Source organism: Dermochelys coriacea, chromosome 3 (genome assembly GCF_009764565.3).
Source record: "Dermochelys coriacea isolate rDerCor1 chromosome 3, rDerCor1.pri.v4, whole genome shotgun sequence".
NCBI lineage: Eukaryota > Metazoa > Chordata > Testudines > Dermochelyidae > Dermochelys > Dermochelys coriacea.
The window spans coordinates 109950033-109973999 of record NC_050070.1 but is presented as its reverse complement, the minus strand read 5'-3'; the positions used below and the strand labels follow the sequence as shown (position 1 = coordinate 109973999).

Sequence of the window (23967 nt, the reverse complement as noted above, 5' to 3'; positions counted from 1 at the left end):
GCTTCTTACAGGTTCACGGGTGCTACCAGAGACATCCTCCGGAAGTGAATATTACTTCTGGGCAGGTTTAGAGACAGCTGGTTTGGAATCAGGTATGGCATAAACTACTTTCACAAAGGGCAGGGTGGACAAGATGCTGTTGCGTATCACCTCCAGGAACAGAGTCAGTCTTCTACTAGAGGCCTGAGAATGGCACAGCAGCGCAAATAAATAAATCAATAAATCACAGCAGCCATTCCCAAGCCCCCAACACACTTACCCAGCTAAGTTTCAGAGTAGCAGCCGTGTTAGTCTGTATTCGCAAAAAAGAAAAGGAGTACTTGTGGCACCTTAGAGACTAACAAATTTATTTGAGCATAAGCTTTCGTGAGCTACAGCTCACTTCATCGGATGCATTTGGTGGAAATTCTCTAAGATGCCACAAGTACTCCTTTTCTTTTTTTCCAGCTAAGTTTGGGAGCTCAGCCGCAGAGTGTGAGGAGACTGGGAAGTCAGTATAGGTAGAAAGAGAGCATAGCCTCAGGGAGCCAAGAGTCTAGAACTTTTGCTGGGGTCCACTGGATTTGGGTAAGGAGATAACAATAAAGCTGATCAAAAAAGGCAAACAACTTAGTTGAAAAGTTTGTCATTTTTGGTCAAAATTCTGGAACAATAAGAACCTCAACCCCACTGACCTGAGTAACAGAAAACCATGCTTAGCCTTTAATTGTCTAGCACGAACTAGCCTCCTTCTCCTGCCTCCGATCTAATGTGGTTGTTATAGAACATAATTAGAATATAAGAACAGCCATACTGGGTCACACCAAAGGTCCATCTAGCCCAGTATCCTGTCTTCCGACAGTGGCCAGTGCCAGGTGACCCAGAGGGAATGAACAGAACAGGTAATCATCCTCTGTCGCTCATTCCCAGCTTCTGGCCAAGAGAGGCTAGGGACACCATCCCTACCCATCCTGGCTAATAGCCATTGATGGACCTATCCTCCATGAACTTATCTAGTTCTTTTTTTAACCCTATTATAGTCTTGCTGTCACTGTTAAGTGTTGCACATGTAGTAGTAGAATTTTATGTTTGTATTTTATATAATTTAAAATAAAAAATAAAGAATAATAATGTGACATGTATTAAATGTATTAGTGTATGATTTGATCATATCCTGCCAGCCACCCTTTCTGAATAGCAGAAAGGAATGGCCTAATGGGCTACTGGTAGAGATACATCAGCCAGAATCTGTGTCTGGACTGATTTCAAGGCAGTAACAGATCCTTTGAGGGTCATCAATTTGTTGTAGGTTTAGCATTTTAAAATAAGTAGAAGAATGCCATGATTGTTTTCTTTTGCAATGCAATTTGATGTTCCTGTTCAAAATGTTCTGTGTAAATTAATTCTGTTTTGTGTGTGAAACAGGAATGTGTGGGTTAAAAAATAAGTGTGAAGGCCATTGCTGAACCAGATGGTCTAGGGAGGAACCAGAGACAGACGCAAGGGCGCCAGGAGGCTGCAACATGCCCCTATTGAAATGTCAGAGGAGGGCATATTGACTTCTCTAAAAATGAGACAGGCTCCTATCAATAGGGATAAAATAGTGATAATCAAAACCAGCACGGAATGAGTCCCTACAAAAATTAATAAAATACCAAAATGATAAATAAGGACAATTTAAAAAAACAAGCACTTGCCAAACAACAATTGATTACAGCACGACGGTGCAAAACTCATTGGTCCCAGTCAAGAAAAATCACTATATAAACAGGGTGCCTTGCCAGAAACTTTGGGTTCGTCCTGCTAAGACTTCCCAGGAGCATCGTGTTGCGATTGACAGAACCCGGATCCTCCCTACTCGAGATCAACCTAGCTGGCCACTAGATTGATCTGGACTGGTAACTATAACATCGACTGGCAGGACAGCGTGTGTGTGTGGTGTGATTGAATGCATATGCTAATGATTGTATCTTCAATAAACGCAGCTGTCATAAATATAAAACAAAAGCCTTCCCCCTCCCAAGATTTGAAGTATCTTGTCCCCTTATTGGTCCTTTGGGTCAGGTGCCAGCCAGGTTAGCTGAGCTTCTTAACCCTTTACAGGTAACAGGATGTTGCCTCTGGCCAGGAGTGATTTTATAGCACTGAATACAGAAAAGGTGGTCACCCCTCCTTTATATTTATGACAGCGGCGTATTGCCTTTTCCCTTGATAAAGATCCTGTGGTCTTCTTATAAGCATAACACACCTACCTCATATGTTGTCACTACACAAATAATAAAAGGTGGGATATTTTTTCCAACTACATTTTAAATTTTAATTATTCCTTCCTCCTGTAAAACAGAAGCATTAGCTCACAATGTATCAGCACAAAGGGATTTGAATTACCATGGTCAGAAGGCATGCACTATGTTCAATTTCTCTTTTAATTTTGTCAAAAATGTGAAGGAATTTCTCTTGCCCCTTCCCTGCCTACCAAAAGCACTTACAACATGATCACAGGTGTAAACCTTAACATCTTCAACAGGCCCAAATTCTCTTTTTGTGTGGAATTTGTCTTGTCAAACAAAACTATCATTGAGCTCACGTGCCAATTTAGGCATGTGCTTCCAATTATTTTCTTCTAGTTCCTTGTCTAAAATTGGAAGTTGTATTAGTGTATGAACAAAAATGTTCTCTCTCGTGGTTTATCTTCTCCTCTTCCTGCTGGATCAAACAATGAAGTCATAAGGATATATTTATATATTTAAAAATTAGCCTCCATTTATATTTATTTTCTGATATAGCTGATTAAGGGCCAATCTTTAAAACATGTGCAAAGCCCAAGTAAAATGCCTGTTTAGAACCAAAATATGCTAAAAGCCAGTGGACCTGGAGGAAAATTTCTGTGCCAAAATGATTTCCATGGACGTCAGCTGCATAACTGGGCTGTGGGCATGGGGGTGAAGAGATAGCAGATATGGCCTTGTGACCTCTTCTTACCTGGGGTCTGGCCCAAACCTATCTGAAGGGTGCACAAACCCATTAACCATATCTCCATTGGTAGGCAACATGCCCACTCTTTGTTCCCAACATTTCCCTGAAGACCTGCCTTGGACATCACCTCCACAGCGTGCACATGTTCTCATAATTTGCTCAGCAGAAATGCATCATTTCTGGGCATTTGACAATTAAGGATTTGGTCAAGTATGTTTGAAGTGCACAAACAAATGTCTACATGCTAGCAATTTCTGGAATTATTTTGCTGTGGACACAGATCCACGGATAAATTCTCCATTGTGCCATTTATCCTTAGGTAGCATGTAAGCCAACAAAGAGGGTGGCAAGTAAGATGGAAAAGAAATAACTTGCCTTTCAGACTCATGGAAAAGAAGGGCTGGAATGTATCTTGAGAAGTCATCAAGTCCAGCCCCCTGTGCTTGGACAGGGTCCAGTAAACCTAAACCATTCGTGACAGGTGTTTGTCCAACCTGTTCTTAAAAACCTCCAATGATGGGGATTCCACAACCTCCCTTGGATGCCTATTCCAGTGCTTTGCTACATTTATAGTTAGAAAAAAGAAAAGGAGTACTTGTGGCGCCTTAGAGACTAACAAATTTATTTGAACATAAGCTTTTGTGAACTATAGCTCACTTCATTCAGTGAATGCATCCGATGAAGTGAGCTGTAGCTCACGAAAGCTTATGCTCAAATAATTTTTTTAGTCTTTAAGGTGCCACAAGTACTCCTTTTCTTTTTGCGAATACAGACTACACGGCTGCTACTCTGAAACCCTGTCATTATAGTTAGAAAGTTTTTCCTAATATCTAACCTAAATCTCTCTTGCTGCAGATTAAGCCCATTACTTCTTCTCCTAACTTCAGAGCACATGGAGAACAATTGATCACAATCCTCTTTAAAATAGCCCTTAACATATTTGAAGAGTATTAATAGGTCTCTGCTCAGTTTTATTTTCTCAAGACTAAACATGACCAGTTTTTTTAGCCATTCCTCAGAAGTCAGGTTTTCTAAACCTTTTATCATTTTTATTGCTCTCCTCTGGACTCTCTCCAATTCATCCACCTCTCTCCTAAAGCACGATGCCCAGCACTGGACACAGTACACCAGCTGAGGCCTCACCAGTGCCGACTAGAACAGGACAATTACCTCCCATGTCTTACATAAAACACTCCTGTTAATACACCCTAGAATGACAGCAACCTTGTTTTTAACTTCATCACATTGTTGGCTCATATTCAATTTAAGATCCTCTATAAAGCCCAGATCCTTTTTAGCAGTACTACCACCTAACCAGTTATTCCCCATTTTGTAGTGCATTTGATTTTCCCCCAAGTGTATTTCTTTGCAGTTATCTTTATTGAATTTCATCTTGTTGAATTCATATCAATTCTCCAATTTGTCCAGGTCATTTGGAATTCTAATCCTGTCCTCCAAAGTGCTTGCAACCCTCCCACATTGGTTCCATCTGCAAATTTTATAAGATTTCTTTCCACTCCATTATCCAAAGTCATTAATGAAAATCTAGATTAGTATCAGATCCAGGACTACCCCAGCGGGACTCCGCTAGATATGCTCTCCCAGTTTGATAGCAAACCATTGATAACTACTCTTTGACTACGGTCTTTCAACCCGTTGTACACCCACCTTATAATAATTTCAGTAAATCTAGACTGCATTTCTCTAGTTTGCTTATGAGAATGTCATGAGGGACAGTGTCAAAAACCCTACTAAAATCAAGATGTATCATGTCTATGCTTCCCTCATCCAGTAATATTGGACCAATAATCCTGTCAAAAGAGAAAATTAGGTTGGTTTGCCATGATTGGTTCTTGGCAAATCCATGCTGCCTATTCATTATAACCTGTTATCCTCTATGTGCTTACAAATTGCTTGTTTAATAATTTGTTTTAGTATCTTTCTAGGTACTCGGTATTGAAGTTAAGCTGATTGATCTATAGTACCCAGGGTCATCTTTGTTCCCCCTTTTAAAGATAGGTACTATGTTTGTCCTTCTCCAGTCCTGTGGGACCTCATCAATCCTCCATGAGTTCTCAAAGATTGCTTCAGCTTGTTCTTTAAGTACCCTAGGATGAATTTCATCAGGCCCTGCTGACTTGAATATATGTAACTTATCTAAATGTTCTTTAACCTATTCTTTTGGCTTGCACTTCTTTCCACTTATCAATATTAATTGTGTGGAGTATCTGGTCACATTTTAGTGAAGACTGAAGCAAACTATGCATTAAACAACTCAGTCTTCTTGATGTCATCAGTTATTAGCTCTTCTTCCCCACAAAATAGAGAACCTACACTTTCCTTCATCTTTCTCTTGCTTCTAATGTATTTAAAGAACCTCTTCTTATTGCTTTTTCCATGTCCCTTGCTAGCTGTATCTCATTTTGTGCCTTAGCCTTTCTGATTTTGTCCCTAAATGGTTGTGCTATTCTTTTGTACTCCTCCTTAGCAATTCGTCTATGTTTCCATTTTTTGTCAGAGTCCTTTTTTATTTTCAAGTCATTAAAGAGCTCCTGTTGGTGCCATATTGTCATCGTATTATTCTTCCTAGCTCTCCTTCACATCGGGATAGTTTGCAGTTGTGCTTTACTGTCACCTTCAGGAACTGCTAGCTCTCCTCAACTCCTTTTTCCCTTAGATTTTCTTCCCATGGGACCTTACCTACCAGTTCTCTGAGTTTGTTAAAGTCTACTTTTTTTGAAGTCCATTGTCCTTGTTCTGATGCTCTCGCTCCTTTCTTTCTTTAGAATCATGAAATATATAATTTCATGATCTGTTTCTCACGTATTGCTTTCCAGCTTCAGATTCACTACCAATTCCTCCATGCTGGTCAGAATCAAGCCTAAAATAGGTGTCCCCAATGCATTCCACGAACTTACTGGAAATTTTGTGTTTTGCCATATTACCTTTCCCACAGATCTCAGCACAATTAAAGTCCCCCATTACTACCAGGTCTTTTTTTGCCTATGTGCTAATATTTCCAGTTCTTCCTGTTTATTCCCCCTACTCCTTGCCTTATTAAACTATCACTAATTCAAAACAAGCTTAGAAGATTCTTTAAAACTCTGGTAATTTTTAATGGTATTTTTAAATTATTTTTTTCAATAAATAAGGTGAACATGCTGCTCAAAATAAGTAAGCCACCAGTGAAATCCAGGCAGCACTGAAGTCCATGGCTAAACTCCCATTGTCTTCAGTAGGGGCAGGATTTCACCGTATATATCAAATGAGAAACTACATCAAGAGAAAACTAAACTGTAATACATTTCCTTGTTTGAGAAGATATGTTTTCAGCATGAAAGGGATAAAGGGATTAACATAGTTATTAAACATTTTTCAGAGGCAGGAATCCATATTCATATACATTTTATAAGTTTCACCTAGTACTCCACACCATCCAGTATAAACTATCACAATCCAGACAGACACACATTTATCCTGAGAAAAATATTTTAAAAATTAGACCTATTTCACCAAGAACCATCCAAGAAGTAAGCTCTGAAAGGGAAGATTTTGATTAACTTCATCAAAATGACTTGGAAGAAAATAGAGAGTGAGATCTTCACCTGCACTCTAGCCTTTTCACGCTGACTAAAAAGGCACAGGGGCCCTACAAGCTCTGTAAACTCCCAGAGAAGGATTCCCCCAGCACAGACACCGGGGGAACAGCTGTCAGGCTACTCTTCCATAGATCTCCTCACAAGTCCTAATGTAGGGGGCATTCCAGGGCTGGAATGGCATCATGTAACACTTGGATTCCGGACAGAGTTGCAATCCATTGGGCAGCCCGGAGAGTCTGCCATAAACTTATGCACGGCCCTGGCCCTGTTCATCCTGGAGACCTCTTGGGCCTCTGGAGCAGCCCAGGATTGAGGGTATAAAGGTGGCTTAGAGACACCTTTGTTGCTCTCCCTGGGCTGCAAGTTGTGTGCTGTGTCTCTTAGGCTCTGTCTATGCAGCAACTGGGAGGGTGCTTCCCAGCGTGGGTAGACAGGTGTGTGCTTGAGCTTGCATGCTAAAAATAGCAATGGAGTCAAAGTGGCATTGAGGGTGGCATCAGCTAATTACCTGGGTACCGTCCCTCCCGAACCTAATGCTATGTACTCAGGCGGCTAGCCCAAGGCAATGCCTGTGTCACTGCAGCCGCACTGCTATTTTTAACGTGCTGGCTGCAGCAGAGCTAGCACAAGTCTGTCTGCCTGCACTGGGAAGCACCCTGCCAGCTGCTGTGTAGACATAGCCTTAGAGGCATAGTTCCTACAACTCATGGTTTAAAGCAGTGATTCTCAACCTTTTTCATACTATTTTTCACTCCAGGACCCACTTCCAGAGCTAGTGAAGAATCCCCTCCACCACTTAACAATATGGGAAGGGCAGGGTGGTTGTGACCCCCCCGATTCTTGTGCATGACCCTCAGGTCAAGAACCCACATCATTGTCATCTAGATGGTTAGATGAAACTTGATATAAGCTATTTCACTGGGGAAGGGATAAAACTAAACAATAAAATAATGAAGAGTGATTTTTTAAAGATTTTTTTAATTTGCATCTGTGGCTTTTCTTTACCCTTAGCTTCAGAACTCCTGACTTGAACAAAAACTCCATGGAGACAAACAAGACAAACTCAACTAATTAAATTTCCCCTTTCAGAAGTATAATTTAGAGTTGTTTCCAAAGTTATCTTGCACAGACTACTGAAGCAACAAACATAAGACCCTGCTGATCACAAGATCCTCCCATTGGCTCATCTAATCTCACCTAGAGTATGGAAGGTTAATAAAAAAATGTCTAAAGACGAAACACTATAACTAGTGGCAAAAGTAGTTTGACTCAGTCATTCTTTATAGAAGCTGATGCCTAGCTAGCCAGTGGTCCAGTCAGACTCCTGACTTCAAACAGATTTTATATTTGCCAGTGGTCACTAAATTCCAGTAAAGATTTAAAACTCCTTAAGACACAATATACTATACTTCATTTTCTCTTCAAAATGTCTAAGAAGTGCCATTTTTTAATATAAAAACTTTATTAACAGAATAGAAATTGGCTGAGTGAAATGTGCATGTGACTGAATGAAAGAAAGACAGACAGACATTCTACTTCTGATTCAGCTTGTACTGAAAGTTTCTGGGTACTGTGACAGGTCAAGGCCAGATGGCTATAGAAAAGTAGTCTTATTGGGATCCGGGAAGTTGGCGGGCGAAGCCCGTCCACTGCTAAAGGATCCCCCCCAGCCTAAAAGGGGGATCCACAGGACCTAGATACCCAAAAAATTCCGGGGGACAACTAATAAAATAACAGGGACAGGAATGTGGTCAAAGGGTCAAACGAAGGGAACCGGACGGGGACACTGAGCAGAGAACCCCGGACAGCGCCCACTGCTCCTCAAAGGTGTCAAGGGAGTCAGAGGACGCCGCCCAGAGGAACTCTGCCCGGATATGTGAACGGACCGAGGATCGGAAATAGGCCCCACACTCACAGGAGACTCCATCGCCCAACCTCCTCACTCTGGTTTTGTAGATGGCCATTTTAGCTAGGGCCAGGAGGAGGTTGACCAGGAGATCCCATGACTTTGTGGGGCCACGGATAGGGAGTGCATAAATGAGAAGGTGAGGGGAGAAGTGCAACCAAAAACGTAATAAGATATTGGTGAGGAGCCGGAATAGGGGCTGCAGCCTGGCACACTCCAGGTAGACATGTGCCAGGGTATTCCTCGCGCCGCAAAAGGGGCAGGTGTCTGGGATTGAAGTGAACCACGCCAAGTACACGCCTGTGCTCACGGATCCGTGAAGGAGCCGCCAACTGACATCCCCGGCGGGCCTTGGGACTAAGGTGGAATATAGGCTGGCCCACCGGGGCTCCTCACCCTCCGAAGGTGGCAGGAGGTCCCGCCATTTTGTATCGGGGTGGGACACGAGGGTGCAGGCGTGAAGGGTGTGGAGCACGAGCGTGTAGAGATGTTTTCTTGGCACCGTTTGAAAGCAGACCGGCTGCATCTCGTGCAGCCGGCTTCTAGTGAAGGGGTGAAGGGGTTGGTTGGGTCCAGGGGTCCAATTAAAAGGTCCGGCGGGCCTGGGGTAATGGGTGGGCGGGGCGTGCCCTCGTGCAGGACCCGGTGGAGATGAACCCGAGCAGCCTGCGGCAAAGCGGCCTTCACCTCCTGAAGTATGCGCCGGGGAGTATAAGGTCTGGAAAGCCCCATGCGCTGAGCGAGCGTCAGGGGATCCAGCCAGTCTCACTGGTCATAGTCCAGGAGGTCTCCGACTCTTGTGACCTCTGCCGGGATCAACCTCTGGCGCACCGAGCGGGACTCCGCCACCTGCACACGGAGCTGGGGGTTGTGTAGCAGGAGCTCCGTGAGGAGATCTGCCCCCTCGGTGGCCGCCACAGACCTGGTCATTGTAAAGAGTTTCCAGGTCCGGAGGAGGTCCTGGTAGAAGACCGGCAGCCCGGAGAGGTCTCGCGGAAGACCTCTCAGATGGAGATAAAGGAGCTGCCGGTCGTATCGGAGCCATCGGAAGCGGCGCAGGAAGGCGTGTGCCAGTATGCTCCACGCCGGACTACCTGCACCATAAAGGAGCCTCTGCAGGGTCTGGAGGCGGAAGACATGGTCCTGAGTAAACAGACATTTGAGGCCCTGCCCTCCCTCCTCCAGAGGTAGATGGAGAACCCCTGCAGGGACCCAGTGCAGTCCTGACCAAAAGAACTCCAGAATCGATGTCCGGAGGTTGGCCAGGAAAGCCGGGACCGGGACCAGGGTGTTGAGCCGGTACCAGAGCATGGACAGGACTAGTTGATTAAGCACTAGCGCTCTCCCTCGAAGGGAGAGGCACCGGAGTAGTCCTGTCCATTTCCGGAGCCGCTCTATCACCCCGCCCTCTAAATTCTGCCAGTTCTCCGGCGGAGAGGGATGCGTGGCAGAAAGGTAAACGCCCAGATAGAGCAGCGGACCCGTGCTCCACCGGATGGCCTGAAGCGCCGGTGGGAGGGAGCTCGCCTGCCGCCAGTCCCCTAAAACCAAGTTGACCCAGTTGACCCGCGCAGAGGAGGCTGCCGAATAGATGGCCTGGCAAGCCTCCACCCGCACCAAGTCGCCCGGGTCCTGGACCACGAGGAGCACGTCATCAGCGTACGCAGACAGGACCAGCCGCAGCTCCGGCTCCCGCAGCACCAACCCTATCAACTTACTTCGGAGGAGACAGAGGAAGGGCTCGATCGTCAGAGCGTACAGCTGGCCTGAGAGGGGACATCCCTGCCGTACTCCTCGCCCGAAGCTGACTGGTTCGGTCAGGGTCCAGTCGAGCCTGACCAGACACTCTGCGGAAGCGTACAGCACCCGGAGAAAATTCACAAACCTGGGTCCGAAGCCAAATGCCTGCAGAGAGCTCAGGAGATACCCATGATCCACCCTGTCGAACGCCTTCTCCTGATCTAAGGACAGGAGGGCGAACGACAGACCATCCCTACACCCAAGTTCCAATAGGTCCCGGACCAGATATAGGTTGTCGAAGATGCTGCGGCCCGGGACGGCGTAGGTCTGGTCTTGGTGGACCACGTCTGCCAGCACGGACCCTAGCCGCAGCGAGATGGCTTTTGCTACGACTTTGTAGTCCGTGCTGAGGAGCGAGACGGGACGCCAATTTCATAAATCGCGGAGGTCCCCCTTCTTCGGCAATAAGGCCAGCACGGCTCGCCTGCACAAAAGAGGGAGGACCCCGCTCTGCAAAGACTCGACCCAGACAGTGACTAGGTCTGGGCCCAGGACGTCCCAGAATACGCGGTAGAACTCCATGGTCAGCCCGTCCATGCCCGGAGATTTATTGGTGGGCATGCGACGGAGGGCTTCCGAGAACTCGGCCAGAGTGAGAGGCAGCTCTAGCCGGTCTCAGTCGCCCACGCTGATCGTTGGGAGCTCCTCCCAAAGCACTCTGCAAGCATTAGGATCGGTCGGATCCGGGGAGAATAGGCTTGTGTAGAAGGCTCTCACCCTTCCGCACATCTCCACCGGATCCGTGAGGGGGGTGCCATCTTCTGCCAGTAGGCAGATGATATGTTTCTTAGCCCCCCTCTTTTTCTCCAGGGCGTAGAAGAAGCGGGAGCCGCACTCCATCTTCCGAAGGAGACGGATGCGGGATCGAACAAAGGCACCCCGGGCCCGATGGTCCTCGAGGGTTCGGAGCTCCTCCCGCTTCTCTCGGCACGCTCCGCAGAGGGATGGATCCTCGGGGCTGGTGGCCAGATGCCTCTCCAGCTCTAAGACCTCCCGTTCCAACTGCTCTATCGCTGCATCCCTCCGTCGGCTGGCGCCCCGGGTGTAGTCACGCAGAAGAGCTGGGCGCGCACCTTCCCTAAGTCCCACCACCGCCGCGCCGAGGGAAAGGCACGCCGCTGCCCTCGCCAGGCCAGCCAGAACTCCCGGAAGGACGCCACGAAGCCCGCATCCTCCAGCAAGCTGTTGTTAAAATGCCAATAGGCCGGCCCCGGCCTCTCCGCGCAGAGGGAGGCTGTCACGGTGGCTATATGATGGTCAGAAAATGGGGCCGGCCGGATGCTGGAGGAGTGGGTCGTGAAAGATGAAAGCGTGATAAATAAATGTGGTCCAACCGGGAATGGCGCGACTGATGGGCCTCCACCCGGACAAAGGTGAACATGGAAGTGTCATCCGGGTGGTGGTCGCGCCAGACGTCCACCAGGGAGTGGTGTTCGACTATCTCCTGGAGGACGGCGACAGCGGCCGGGCTCTGCTCGGTCCCCGAGCGGTCCTGCTCCTCAAGGGTGATGTTAAAGTCCCCTCCCAGGACCAGGCACTCCGGAGGATCATAGGTGCCGAGGAAAGCGGACGCCTGCTGATAGAATTGCAGCTGCTGCGGGCTCACTGCTGGGGCATAGATGTTGACGAGGTTGACTACGAGCCCCTCCATGCAGACCCGGAGGTACAGCACGCGACCCAGCACAGCCTCGGCGACCCCCAGCACCTCGGGCCGTAGGTCTGGGGAGAACAGGGTCGCCACTCCAGCCGTACGAACTGTGAGGTGGCTAAAGTAGACCCTGTCCCCCCAATCCAGCCGCCAGCTGTCTTCGGCGGTCGGATCCGTATGGGTCTCCTGCAGGAAAACCACAGAGTACCTCCCCTCTCGAAGGAAGGAGAGCATCTTGGACCTGCGAAGACCCATCCTACAGCCATGGGTGTTCAATGTTGCGATGGTAAAGCGTGCCATGAGGAGGGCTGGGGGGGATCCTCGCCGGCAGGGATGCTCGTGGCTCCCGGCGGGCCGCGCAGCAGTCTGTGACCCACCCCGTAGGTGAGTGAGGAGTCACGGAAGTGGCGGACCCGCTGGTAGGCCGCGGCGCCCTGCCTCCCGGTTCTTTTACCTTCCCCCATGAGGACCCTTGCAGCCCAGAGGATTTGATTAAAGTCCCCCCATCGCTGGAGGGCAAGCTGAACTTTGTTGCGGGAGCCACGGACGTCTTCTAGGAACTCCCGCAACTCCTCTCGCAGCGCATGGGGGGCTGGGGTTATGGTCTGGTTGCTCCCCGATGGGGCCCTTGGTACAGCCCCGTGGCCCACCGAGATGGGCAGACAGGGTGCGGACCCCCGACGGGGCTCTTGATGGGTAGACCTGAATGCTGGGGCGATAGGGGGCGGCGGAGGGAGGATAGCAGCCCCTGGTGGGTCGGGACGGGTAAACACAAAGGCCACTCCCTGGGAGTCATCTGTTGGAAAGGGGAAGGAGACAGTCCCAGGGGTGGCAATAATATCTCGGGAGGTGGGCGAGACAAAGGCAGAGGCAGGGGTAGAGGTGAGAGTCTGGGTCGGGAGAGGGCTCTCACTGATGCCGGACACAAGCTCTCTGGTGGATTTGGCAGCCACGGCATCAGGAGGTGGACTTTCTTCTGTGGGGTCCTCTCCCGGGAAGGAGGTCGAATGCTCCTCACCAGTGAGGGATGCCCCTGATGGCTCAGGTTCCAGCCGCGTGGCACTGGCCGTCGCCTCAACTGGCTCGGCGGCTCTCAGCGGGGTGCCCTCTGCAGCTGGGTTGATGGAGGAGTCCAGGGGCTCCTCGGAGGTGGGAGCAGAAGCAACAGTTAGGGGGAGGGAACATGGGGAAAAGGGGGCTGGAGTAAAGTCGCCCAGATCGAGGCCCGCTGGCATAGGATCGTCCTCCCCCTGGGTGACCGGGGTCAGACCAGGGCCTCGATCTCCTCATATATAGACGGGAAATTGTTTTCCGCTACCCCAGGATTCTCCCCGCCGGCACCTGACGCGACGGTTACTTTGTGGCACGCTGGGGTTTCAGATGGTGCCTCGGGGGTCTTGGAGGAAAGGGACTCCCGTAGAGGGGAGATACTGCCTTCCAGTGCTGCCACATCTTCCCCAGCCGGCTCTGGTGGATGGAGCACACCCGTGGGTAAAGCGGAAGGCTCGGCATCGGTGCCCCCCTTCCTGGTCTTCCGCGGGGCCTCCGCATCAGATGGGAGGAGCGGAGCTCGAGCCTTCCGCTTGCCCCGCTTCCCCTGGACTAGGGCCCAGCCCTCCATGGCATCATCCAGGGGCTGGCTAGCAGGGGTTGTGTCAGGGGGCAGAGGCGATGGCTCAGGGACTCGAGGGGGTAACGGTGGGGCAGCACAAGGGAGGGAAGATTCCCCTTGGGGCGGGCCCTCTCCCATGCTTGGCGGTGTCCCTGCCGCACCCTCCTCCACAGACCTCACCAGATTGCAAACAGCGGGGGGGGGGTTCTCCCGCTCGTCTGGGCATAGTGGGGGAGGTGCCCCTTGGGCCCGAGCGGGAGCAATGGTGGACTGGGAAGGAGGAGGGGCAGTTTCGGGCGCCGGGCAGCCAGGGGCGTTGGTGATGACGGGGCCGGTTCCCTGCCGGGGCTCGGGGATCCTGAATGCCCTTTCTTCCCGGGCCAGGGGGCAGTCCCTCCGGACGTGCCCCATCGCCCGGCAGAGGTAGCACCGGGCCTCCCCCGTGGAATAATGCACCCTGTAATGGGCCCCCTGGTAGGGGACTAGGAAGGACCCTTCCAGTGCCTCTCCGTCACGCGCCGCCGGCGGCAGTTGAAGCTGCACTTGCCGGCGGAACGAGAGGACGTGACGGAGGGCGGGGTCTTTGCAGCCCAACGGGAGAGGGCTGATGACAGAGATGGGCTTCCCCAAGGTAGAAAGGGCGGGTAACAGGGCGGCATTGGGGAGAAAGGGAGGGACGGAGGTCAGGACCAGGTGGACGCCCAGATCCTCTAGCGGCTCTAAAGGGACGAACACGCCCCCCACCGCCAGGCCCTTCTCCACCGCCTCCTGGGCGGCGGCCTCCGATGCTAAGAAGAAGACGACCTTGCCATACATTTTGGAGGCCGCCACAATGGCCGTGGGCCCCACCACCCTCGCCAATGTCCGCACATAGGTCTCCACGTGGGGCGAGGCGGGCACCAGGAGGCAACGGACGCCTCGCTTCCTGGTCATGGTGGGAAAGGGGCCCCGGCCACTATAGATGGTAGCGGAGGCGGTGGGCTGGAAAAATGATGTAGCGGCAGGCGGGGGGGCTGCCGCCACCTGGGCGTATGCTCTGGGAGCCGGGGGAGGGACACCTGCAGAGCTGGTGGAGGGAACAGCGGGGAGGGGCGCCCCAGCTGGAGATGGGGCCGGGGCATCGGGGGCAGCCCCTGCCATGGAGGGCCTGGTCTTTTTAGCGGGGCCCTTCCCCTTCTTCTTCCCCTGGCCCTTCCCGCCGGCTGGGGGGGCTCCCCCCAAATCTGAGGGGGTGATAGACGTGGCAGCAGTGGAGATCACCCTGGTGCCTGTCGCTGCTGGTGCCCCAGCGGGGGCGATGGCAGATGATTTGGCAGCGGACGTAGAAACTTGTGGGGGTGACGGAGGGGCAGGCGGGGGAGGGAGAGCTCGGGCTACTGGAGAGGTCTCACCCGTCTCATCCCCCGCCATCATGAGCAAGGAGGAAAGGGGGATACCAAAAGGAGGAGGGGAGAGGGGAAGCAGGTTGACCACTCCTCCCCGCTAGGCTGCAGGCAGGGGAGGAGGGCGCCAAAAGGGGTGGGCTGGACGGGGGGCAATCAGGGGTTAGGGGTCAGTCACCGACACAAGGTGGAAATTCCGGCTCCTCTTGGTGCACTACGGGGGGGGGATTCAACAACATTGAGGGTGCAGTGAAGAGGGTTGCAACTAAAAAGGGGAATTGCACAAGCGCATGGGAGGGGGCATGGGCACACGGAGCGAGGGGCTAAGCGGTCTGGGGGTAGAACAGGGAAACCAAGGGGCTAGCTTCAGAGGCTGGGGCGGGGCAAACAAACAAAGGCTGCAGAAGGAAATGGGCGGGGCAGGCAAACAAACTGAAGCTAGTAAGGGGGCTGGAGCAAAAGAGGAGGCAAAGCAAGTGGCAAATGGGGCAGGTAGTAAAGGGCAAAGCTGGGGGTTAGGCAGTCCGGGGGGGGCACATGTACCCATGTGCACTTGCACAAGTCTTTTTTAGCTGGCTGCTGCTTCTGGCCCAAAGGGTGGAAATAGGGCGTGGCAAGCCAAGCAAGCAGCTGAGTCCAGAGGCAGGAGCTGAGGTAGATGGTATACAGCCAGTGGGGGTGGTGGAGGGGGCAGCGGTGGTGGTAACAGTGTTGGGGGTTGGGGGGGACACACAGATGGATCGGGGGGCAGCTCCACACCACACCCCCTGTATCCCTACAAACACAGTCAAAACCCCCACCACAAGAGCACAGTTTGGAAATTACTCAGTCTTAGGGCCCCCTCCACGGTGGTCTGCAAAGTCTCTAGGTGCTGCCCCACTGGCAGATGATCCTCTTCTTCTCCTCCTCGGGCTTCAGCAGCTCCAGGCAGTGGCCTCTGCAGCAGCCGCAGCTCCAGGAACTCCAGGTGGTCGTCCAGGCAGGCAGAATGGACCCCTCTCAGGTGGTGGTGCTGGTGGTGGTGGTGTCCACAACAGCAGTGGCTGGGGTCCCCACTCCTCCTCTCTGGGGAGTGGGCTAGCAGCCCCCCCCCCAGGGCTGCAGTTGGAGCAGTAGCAGCACCCAAGAGTGGGGGGTCCAGCAGCCAAGTAACAGAGAACGGGGAGTGTCTGGCCCAGCCAGGGGAGCAGCTGGAGCAGCAGGGAGAGTTTAGGGCCTCGTAGCAGCAGGAGTAGCAACTTCCCACCTCCCTCCAAGTAGAAGGCTGTGGGAGAGCAGTGGGGGAGAGAGAGAGAGATTCGCTCCAGGCTAAACAAATTCTTGGTGCCAGGATCAGTGAAATGGAAGCTGCTCCAGGTCAATTAAGACACCTGGGGCCAATTAAGAACTTTCCAGAAGGCAGGGAGAAGGCTACATTGATTGGGACACCTGGAGCCAATCAGGGGCTGGCTGAAAGTAGTTAAAAGCCTCCCAGTCAGTCAGGTGGGGGTGCATGTCAGGAGCTGTGGGAAGAAGTTGCGCGATTGGAGAGGCTGAGTAGTACACACCATATCAGGCACAAGGAAGGAGGCCCTGAGGTAAGGGTGAAGTGGAGCTTGAGCTGTGGGGGAAGTAGCCCAGGGAATTGTACATGTCAGTTTGTAAAAGGTCAGCTACCATAGCTGATACTATTAGGGTCCTATGCTGGAGCCCGAAGTAGAGGGTGGGCCTGGGCTCCCCCCCACCTTTGCCCCCTGTTTAATCACTGAGACTGGGAGACAACAGAGATTGTGCAAGGAAGGATAACTTCTCCTCACCTCCCTCACTGGCTTATGATGAAAATGGCTCAGTAGACTGTGACCCTTGTCTCTAGAGAAAGAAGGGTTACGTGGAGGGTCACAGTGAGCCTCTGAGGCTAGTGAAATCCGCCAGGAAACGTGGGAGCCACGGAGGCAAGGACAGAGCTTTGTCACAGTACGTAAGAACTTACAACCCCAAACCAGGGCCTTTAAAAAAAGCTAAAACACAAATGTCCAAAAGTAACCAGAAGAAAAACTTCTGTTTAGCTGGAGTTAAGGTTGTAATTCCATATCAGTAACTTGAGGGAAAAATATAAAAGAACATTGAAATTGGGGGGAATTTAGAAAGCCATACAATTTTTGGTTAAGGTCAAACTAAAAAAACTGGAAAGTATGAAGATGCAGAGTTCTGTATTCCCTGCCTCTGTATTCATTCTAAACAGACTAGTAAGGAGTGGTCTGTTGGCTGGGGAAGGCCACAAGATCTCTGCCTGCTCTGATCCAGTAATCCAAACCTTTTCTTAGGGGAAGTAGAGTGGCAATTATCTTTATTCCTGTCAGAAGGCTGTGTAATGGGGTATACTGGCCCTTTAAGACTGAGATGGGAAGTCTCTGGGGCAATATTACTCCTATCTAGGTATAGTATCTTAAAAAAAGACAGAACTGTGGGACAAAGGAACTGATTACCCTGAAAGAGGAAGTGGTCTCAAAGTGGCAGTTTGGGGTTTGGGAAAGTATCCAGGCCGCTGTCTCTGTGTAAGGCTTGGGACCAGGGATTTGAGCATGGGCAGGGCAAGACTCCCCTACAACTTAACCAGAACGAATCCTGGAAAATGAAATCCCAGGGTCTGCTATTAGACCTCCACAGAAAGGCATACTTGGAGAGGCTGCAAGATAGCAGTCTCTCCTTCCTAGTAACTTAGAGTGTGAAGGGAACTGGAACTGCTGCTAGATCCTGAAACAGGGAGAACGCTGCTTAATTTGACTTTAACTGTCAAACCTCCGGGGAGAGCCTGGTAACCCATCAGGAACACTTGGCAGGCAGAAGCCCTGTGGGCAGGCCATTCTCTAACTATATTATAAAAATTTTCAGTTTGTTTGTTTAGACTTTACCGCAAGAGCTCTGGGGAGAGAAATCCCTCCAGTGGGAGGCTGCACTGCTTGTTTTTAAAATAGCTTAATAAGCAAGACCTCCAGGGAACACTGGTCCTTCACAGGCTGGAATAGCACACACAGTGGGAATGGATTTTGAGGTTAATGCAGAATCAATGAGATAATAACTAGGTTAATGCACCCCCCATGTCCCCAAATATCCAGCCCCTCATCCCAATATAACAAGAACACTGTACTCCAGCACAGGGTACATCTTTAAACTGAGAAAATGTGAATCATATCCCCATAACACTGTACCATACCAGACATAGAATCACAGGACTGGAAGAGACCTCGAGAGGTCATCTATTCCAGCCCCCAGCACTCATGGCAGGACTAAGTATTATCTAGGCCTTCCCTGACAGGTGTTTGTCTAACCTGTTCTTAAAAATCTCCAATAATGGAAATTCCACAACCTCCTTGGGTAATTTATTCCAGTGCTTACCCACCCTGACAGGAAGTTTTTCTTAAGTCCCGCCTAAACCGCCCTTGCTGCAATTTAAGTCTATTGCTTTTTGTCCTATCCTCAGAGATAAAGGAGAACAATTTTTCTCCCTCCTCCTTGTAACAACCTTTTATGTATTTGAAAATTGTTATGTCCCCTCTCAGTTTTCTCTTCTCCAGACTAAACAAATTTCCCTTCCCAATATACCCTCATAGGTCATGTTTTCTAGACCTTTAATCATTTTTGTTACTGTCCTCTGAACTTTCTCCAATTTGTCCACGTTTCCTGAAAAGTGGCACCCAGAACTGGACACAATACTCCCATTGAGGCCTAATCAGCATGAAGTAGAATAGAAGAATTACTTACTATTTACTGACATTTACAGGCCTGATTAAACTCTCAGTATAATAAAGGATAAATCAAATGTTGCTAATTTTATTACAAGTCTCACAATATTTGGTGTTTTGCTTGAATCCTGAAGCTGAGGTATTATGTGATTAGATAATCTCAGCTTTCACAAAAAAAAAAAAAAACAAACCACCCCACACTAAGTCCCCCAACCAAATGAACAAAAAACACAAGCCCTCATGGTTGTGGAGAATAGTTTGAAAAAAAAAAAAAAAGAACCCTATAGAATAGATGCATCTGATGAAGTGAGCTGTAGCTCACGAAAGCTTATGCTCAAATAAATTTGTTAGTCTCTAAGGTGCCACAAATACTCCTTTTCTTTTTGTGAATACAGACTAACACGGCTGCTACTCTGAAACCTGTAGACTATGACACCAAAAGGCAAATAAATAGCTCTACAAGTTATTTTTAACTCTGTCATTATGTTTGGGATCCAACTCATTTTTTTAAATGCTTGGGGCTAGTGATGCTAATAAGATTACTGAAGAACAGGAGCAGGGTCTAAAAGAAAGATACCTAGTGTGTACTAATATCTGCATTATATACCCTGGGTTTATCTAGCCTTTCCATCAGGTGTAGGAGCCTAGGTAAAGGAATACTCTACTAATATGTGTGGCAGATAAGATGAATGCTTATGATCAATCTTATAATTATAACATACCTCACACTGCTTTTTACCTTGCTATAGCAAAGTATGAAAATTAAAAGTCATAACATTTTGCTTTTTGTCTTTAAGCAGAAAATACATATGTGCCTATTTGGCTCTGATCACATTGGCTTTTTTGTTTTAAAATGCTTCTGCTCAATGCAAGTTCAGTCATTGGAAGACGGATGTGATGGAATGATGAATAAGCTGTATGCCCAAGGGCACCAGGGTACAATAGAGAGAGGATTCCTGGTGGCACTGTACTCTCTGTAACTGGCTTTGGGGAGGAAAATTCCTTGAAAGCAGCACAACATTCAGCAAAATTAACAGAGAGAATATGTAGGAGGGGAACAAATCAGTTAACAAATCTTCATTTCAGATATGGTAGATAAAGTATGGCTAGCTAACTAAACTACTACTATTAAAATGGCACACTGATTGAAAATATTCCTCTTAATTATGAGCTTTACCATCATCTTGAACCATCTGGAGGTTTAAAAAATGTCCCCTTGTGTTTTCAGCGTGCATTGATGATACTCAGAAAAGCATGCTACTCTCATTGCTGTTTTAGGGACAGTATCACATCTAAAGAAACAGCATGGGCATTGCCCAATGGAGACTTTCCAATAATCTTTATTCACAGGGGTTTATCATGGGTCACGAAAAAGGTGGCTGGACTTTCCTTGAGGAACACAAGGATGCTTGAAAAGCACATTGGAATGTGTCAAGAATATCTCCTGCAAGCACTTCACTGAAAAATATCTTTCAGGTGTAATTTTCTGTGTTTGGTGCTTCTTAGGAAGGTCAGGCTGTTTGACTATGCTGGGTCCATATTCATTTGCTTTGAATTTGTAGCTGGACTGTTAACAGTACTCCAACATGACTTCTAAACCAGGAAGCTACGTTTAGCTAGCCAGGCACCCAGACAAGTCAATGGATTTAAGGAATATGAAGTGGATCCTGTATATCATCATCCATTCACCTCTCAACAAGTCTGATAAAGAAAAAGGTAGAAGCGATGTATATAAAAGTTACTCATTGAGTGCTTTGCTTGTGGCAAGATTCCAGCTCCAGCTCAAACAGCCAGTCTCTCTTACGGAGCCTGGAGGTTCCCAAAACTTAATAAAGAAGGAAGCAGCTGGATCAGCATTCAAAGTGTCTTCCAAGACTTTATTGTGGACCAGCACAAAAAGCTAATGAAACTCCTGCTCCTTTCAATCCCAGCCGAGACCCAGAGGGTCCATCAATTGAATCCCAAGGGTTAAGGTGGACTTTCTCCCTGCACTAACAACAGTTAATACAGTCCCTGACTCAGATCTATCTAAGTCATCCCAGCTCTCCCTGGAGCCAGGAGATAAGCTCACCAATTCCCTCCCAGCACTTCTCATCATTATTCATAAATAATGTCAGAAGGGACCACTATGATTATCTAGTCCGACTTCCTCTATAACACAGGCCCTAGGACTTCCCTGATTTAATTCCTGTTTGGACTAGAGCATAGGTTTTAGAAAAACCTCCCATCTGGATTTAAAATTTTCCAGAGATGGTGATTCTATCACAACTCTTGGTTAGTTGTTCCAAGTAGGTTCAGCTATGATGATAGAAGGAAGGAGAGGGATTTTATTGTGCTCAGGCTCCCAACCCAGTAGCCTTCTCTTTAAATCTTCCTCTTACATGAATCCCAGTGGAATCTCTCTCTTGCGTCATCAAATCTGATAAATTATCTGGGTTGGTCCTTACCCTTTTCCCATCTGTTGGCCGCTAACCCTTTCCCACACACTTAGTGTGCAGTAGGTATGCCCTATCAGACTTGTGTAAAATTAGGGTTACCAAAAGGAACGGGCCATTTGTTTCTAAAAATGATAGTGTATCACAGTCTTTATTCTTCCTCCCTCCTCATGTTTATATTTTACCTTGGGTCTGTCCTATGAAATAAATAATAGTGCCACCTCATTATGTTTTAATGTGTTGTAGTTCATATCTGAAAAGGTCAAAAACTAAAAATAATCTAACTAGGCCATCTATTCTACAACTGTTCTATTTAAAAGTAGCTGAGTATGTGTACATGCACGTGAGTTGGTAACAGTGGGAGTCCAAATTCAAACTCAAACTTGACTCTGTATGGCTGCAACTTCACTTGGATACTGACAGTTCACAACAATCTCTGTTTTGCAAAGTCATAATTTGCTGCCATGGAAAGAATTCCATTAGCAGAAAATAAATGTGTTGCCTCAAATCTTCAGGGAAAGAAATATTCCAGGAGGAGGAGAAATTTTTTTCCCCTTGTAACTACAAAAAAGAAGAAGCCAGAAAAACAGGGAAGCGAAGGAGGGGAATGAAGGTTGGGTACATGGTTTTAAGATGCTGACGGGGAAGATAAATAACCAAGGCTTGGGCAATAAAATTAAAACACTAATATTGTTCCTTCCAGTGCAAGGCCCAAATCTAGGTTCATCACAGGGCATATCTGATACAAAAACTTTTTGTAGAACTATCTTTTGATGAATATTCAAGTTGTTCTTAGAAGAATACAGGAAGGGAATGGTTTGTAATCTGAAAAAGTAAGCAACAGGAAGAAAATGAAATGAAATAACCGAGACACAGTTTTAAAATGGTAAATGTTTCCTTTTGAAAGTCATATTGGGACCGGTGAAAAGTGCCAGATTAATAGCCCAGGGGAGTGAAGCATCCACAGAACAATAACAACGCGAGCGGTGCTAGTATACAATCTGCCTCAACCATACCCTGGAGGGATCACCTCAGGTGGTGTAAACTGTCATAGCTCCACTGCATTACATATATTGCATCTATTTTCTCCCTGTGAAGTATCCTCACCCCTTCTTGTCAACTGTCTAAATGGGCCATCTTGATTATCACTACAAGTATTTTTTTCCTCCTCCTGCTAATAGCTCATCTTAATTAATTAGCCTCTTACAGTTTGTATGCAACTTCCACCTTCTCTGTATGTATATCTATTTTCTTACTATATGTTCCATTCTATGCATCCGATGAAGTGGGCTGTAGCCCACAAAAGCTTATGCTCTAATAATTTTGTTAGTCTCTAAGGTGCGTGACAAAGTTCCTCCTCTACCTTGGAGGGTCTTGTGCTTATTGGCAGATTTCCTCACCTCAGAGATTCACGGCAGCCCTCAGTTTGGCCATTTTCATGAACACACAGGTCCAGGTCAACTCCTCCTGTCTCTGACCAGGAGTTGGGAGGATTTGGGAGGAATCTGGGCTCACCCTCTACTCCGGGTTCCAGCCCAGGGCCCTGTGGAATGCAGCTGTCTAGAGTGCCTCCTGGGACAGCTGTGCGACAGCTACAACTCCCTGGGCTACTTCCCCATGGCCTACTCCCAACAACTTCTTTATCCTTTATCCTCCTTTCATAGGACTTTCCTCCTGGTGTCTGATAATGCTTGTACTTCTCAGTTCTTCAGCAGTACGCCTTTTCAGTCTCAGCTCCTAGTGCTTCTTGCTCCCAGCTCCTCATACACTCACCACAAACTGAAGTGAGCTCCTTTTTAAACCCAGGTGCCCTTATCACCCTGCCTTAATTGATTCTGATAGCAGCTTCTTGATTGGCTGCAGGTGTTCTAATCAGCCTGTCTGCCTTGTTTCCAGAAAGTTCCTGATTGTTCTGGAACCTTCCCTGTTACCTTACCCAGGAAAAAGGGACCTACTTAACCTGGGGCTAATATATCTGCCTTCTATCACGTTCCCTTTGACCACACTCCTGTCCCTGTTATTTCATTAGTTGTCCCTCATACTCATTTGGTTTCCAGGTCCTGTGGATCCCCCTCTTAGGCGGGGGGTGGGTCCTTTAGCAGTGGGTGGACTTTGCCCGCCCACTTCCCTGATACCAATAGGATCACTCTCCTGTAGCCATCTGGCCCGACCCTGTCACAAGTACTCTTGTTCTTCTCACTGCATGAATGGAGCTCTGACAATTTACAGCAACTGAAGATCTATCCCTGTCAGTTTTTCTGACAATTTAATTCTTGGCCTCTCTGCTGAGACTGCCAAGAGAGTTCCCAGTTAGTTTTCCTACGTCCTCCCTTTCTCCTTTATAGGCCCAATTCTGTGAAATGCTTTTCAACATGAATTGAGGGCACTCAGCACCACCCAGAGTTGGGACCATAGTTTGATTCATTAGACTGAAATACTACAGCCAGCTCAAAGCCTGCCCCAACCAGCCCTGAGATATGGTAAGCAGGATTCACTGTCAAATATCAGCCATCAGCTACTCAGTAGAAAGGGTCAACAAATATGTTATGCTTTGTTCCTTAATATCATGAATGCCAATGTAAGTTAGGAAGAGACACCGCATTATAAGGAAAAATCCACTCCAGACATTTACCTGGTGTTCGCCCACTACTATTATTAAAATTGTCATCAGTAGTGTGAAAGTATGAAATGAAGGTTAGAGAAAATGTTACTTATGCTAAGGAATCTGATCCCACATCTCTAAATTATTTTTCTTGTCCTCATATTTTGTCCTTTGCCTACTGTACATCATATCCTGTATTTGGGTCCAGGAAGGATGAAGGTGATTAAAATAGAGACCTTTTTAGTGGTAGCTTAAACACACACACACACAATTTTTCTTTACAACCAGAGGGAAACCTTCTGAGAT

The 23967-nt window shown here is 48.4% G+C and overlaps 1 protein-coding gene across 4 annotated transcripts in view; it reads right to left on the bottom strand.

The window, feature by feature from the left end:
* Positions 1–23967, bottom strand: part of AIG1 (androgen induced 1) — a 200121-nt gene that overhangs the window by 72548 nt on the left and 103606 nt on the right. Inside the window, exon 4 of one of the 4 annotated variants that reach the window (XM_043511125.1) lies at positions 464–557. The exons of 2 other annotated variants lie outside the window; for them this stretch is intronic. In XM_043511125.1, coding sequence (XP_043367060.1) covers positions 492–557 — 66 coding nt within the window. In that variant the 3' untranslated portion in view covers positions 464–491. Of the gene's footprint in view, positions 1–463; positions 558–18497; positions 21885–23967 lie in introns of those variants that run through there. One more of the 4 variants, XM_038397004.2, reaches the window with a different exon arrangement.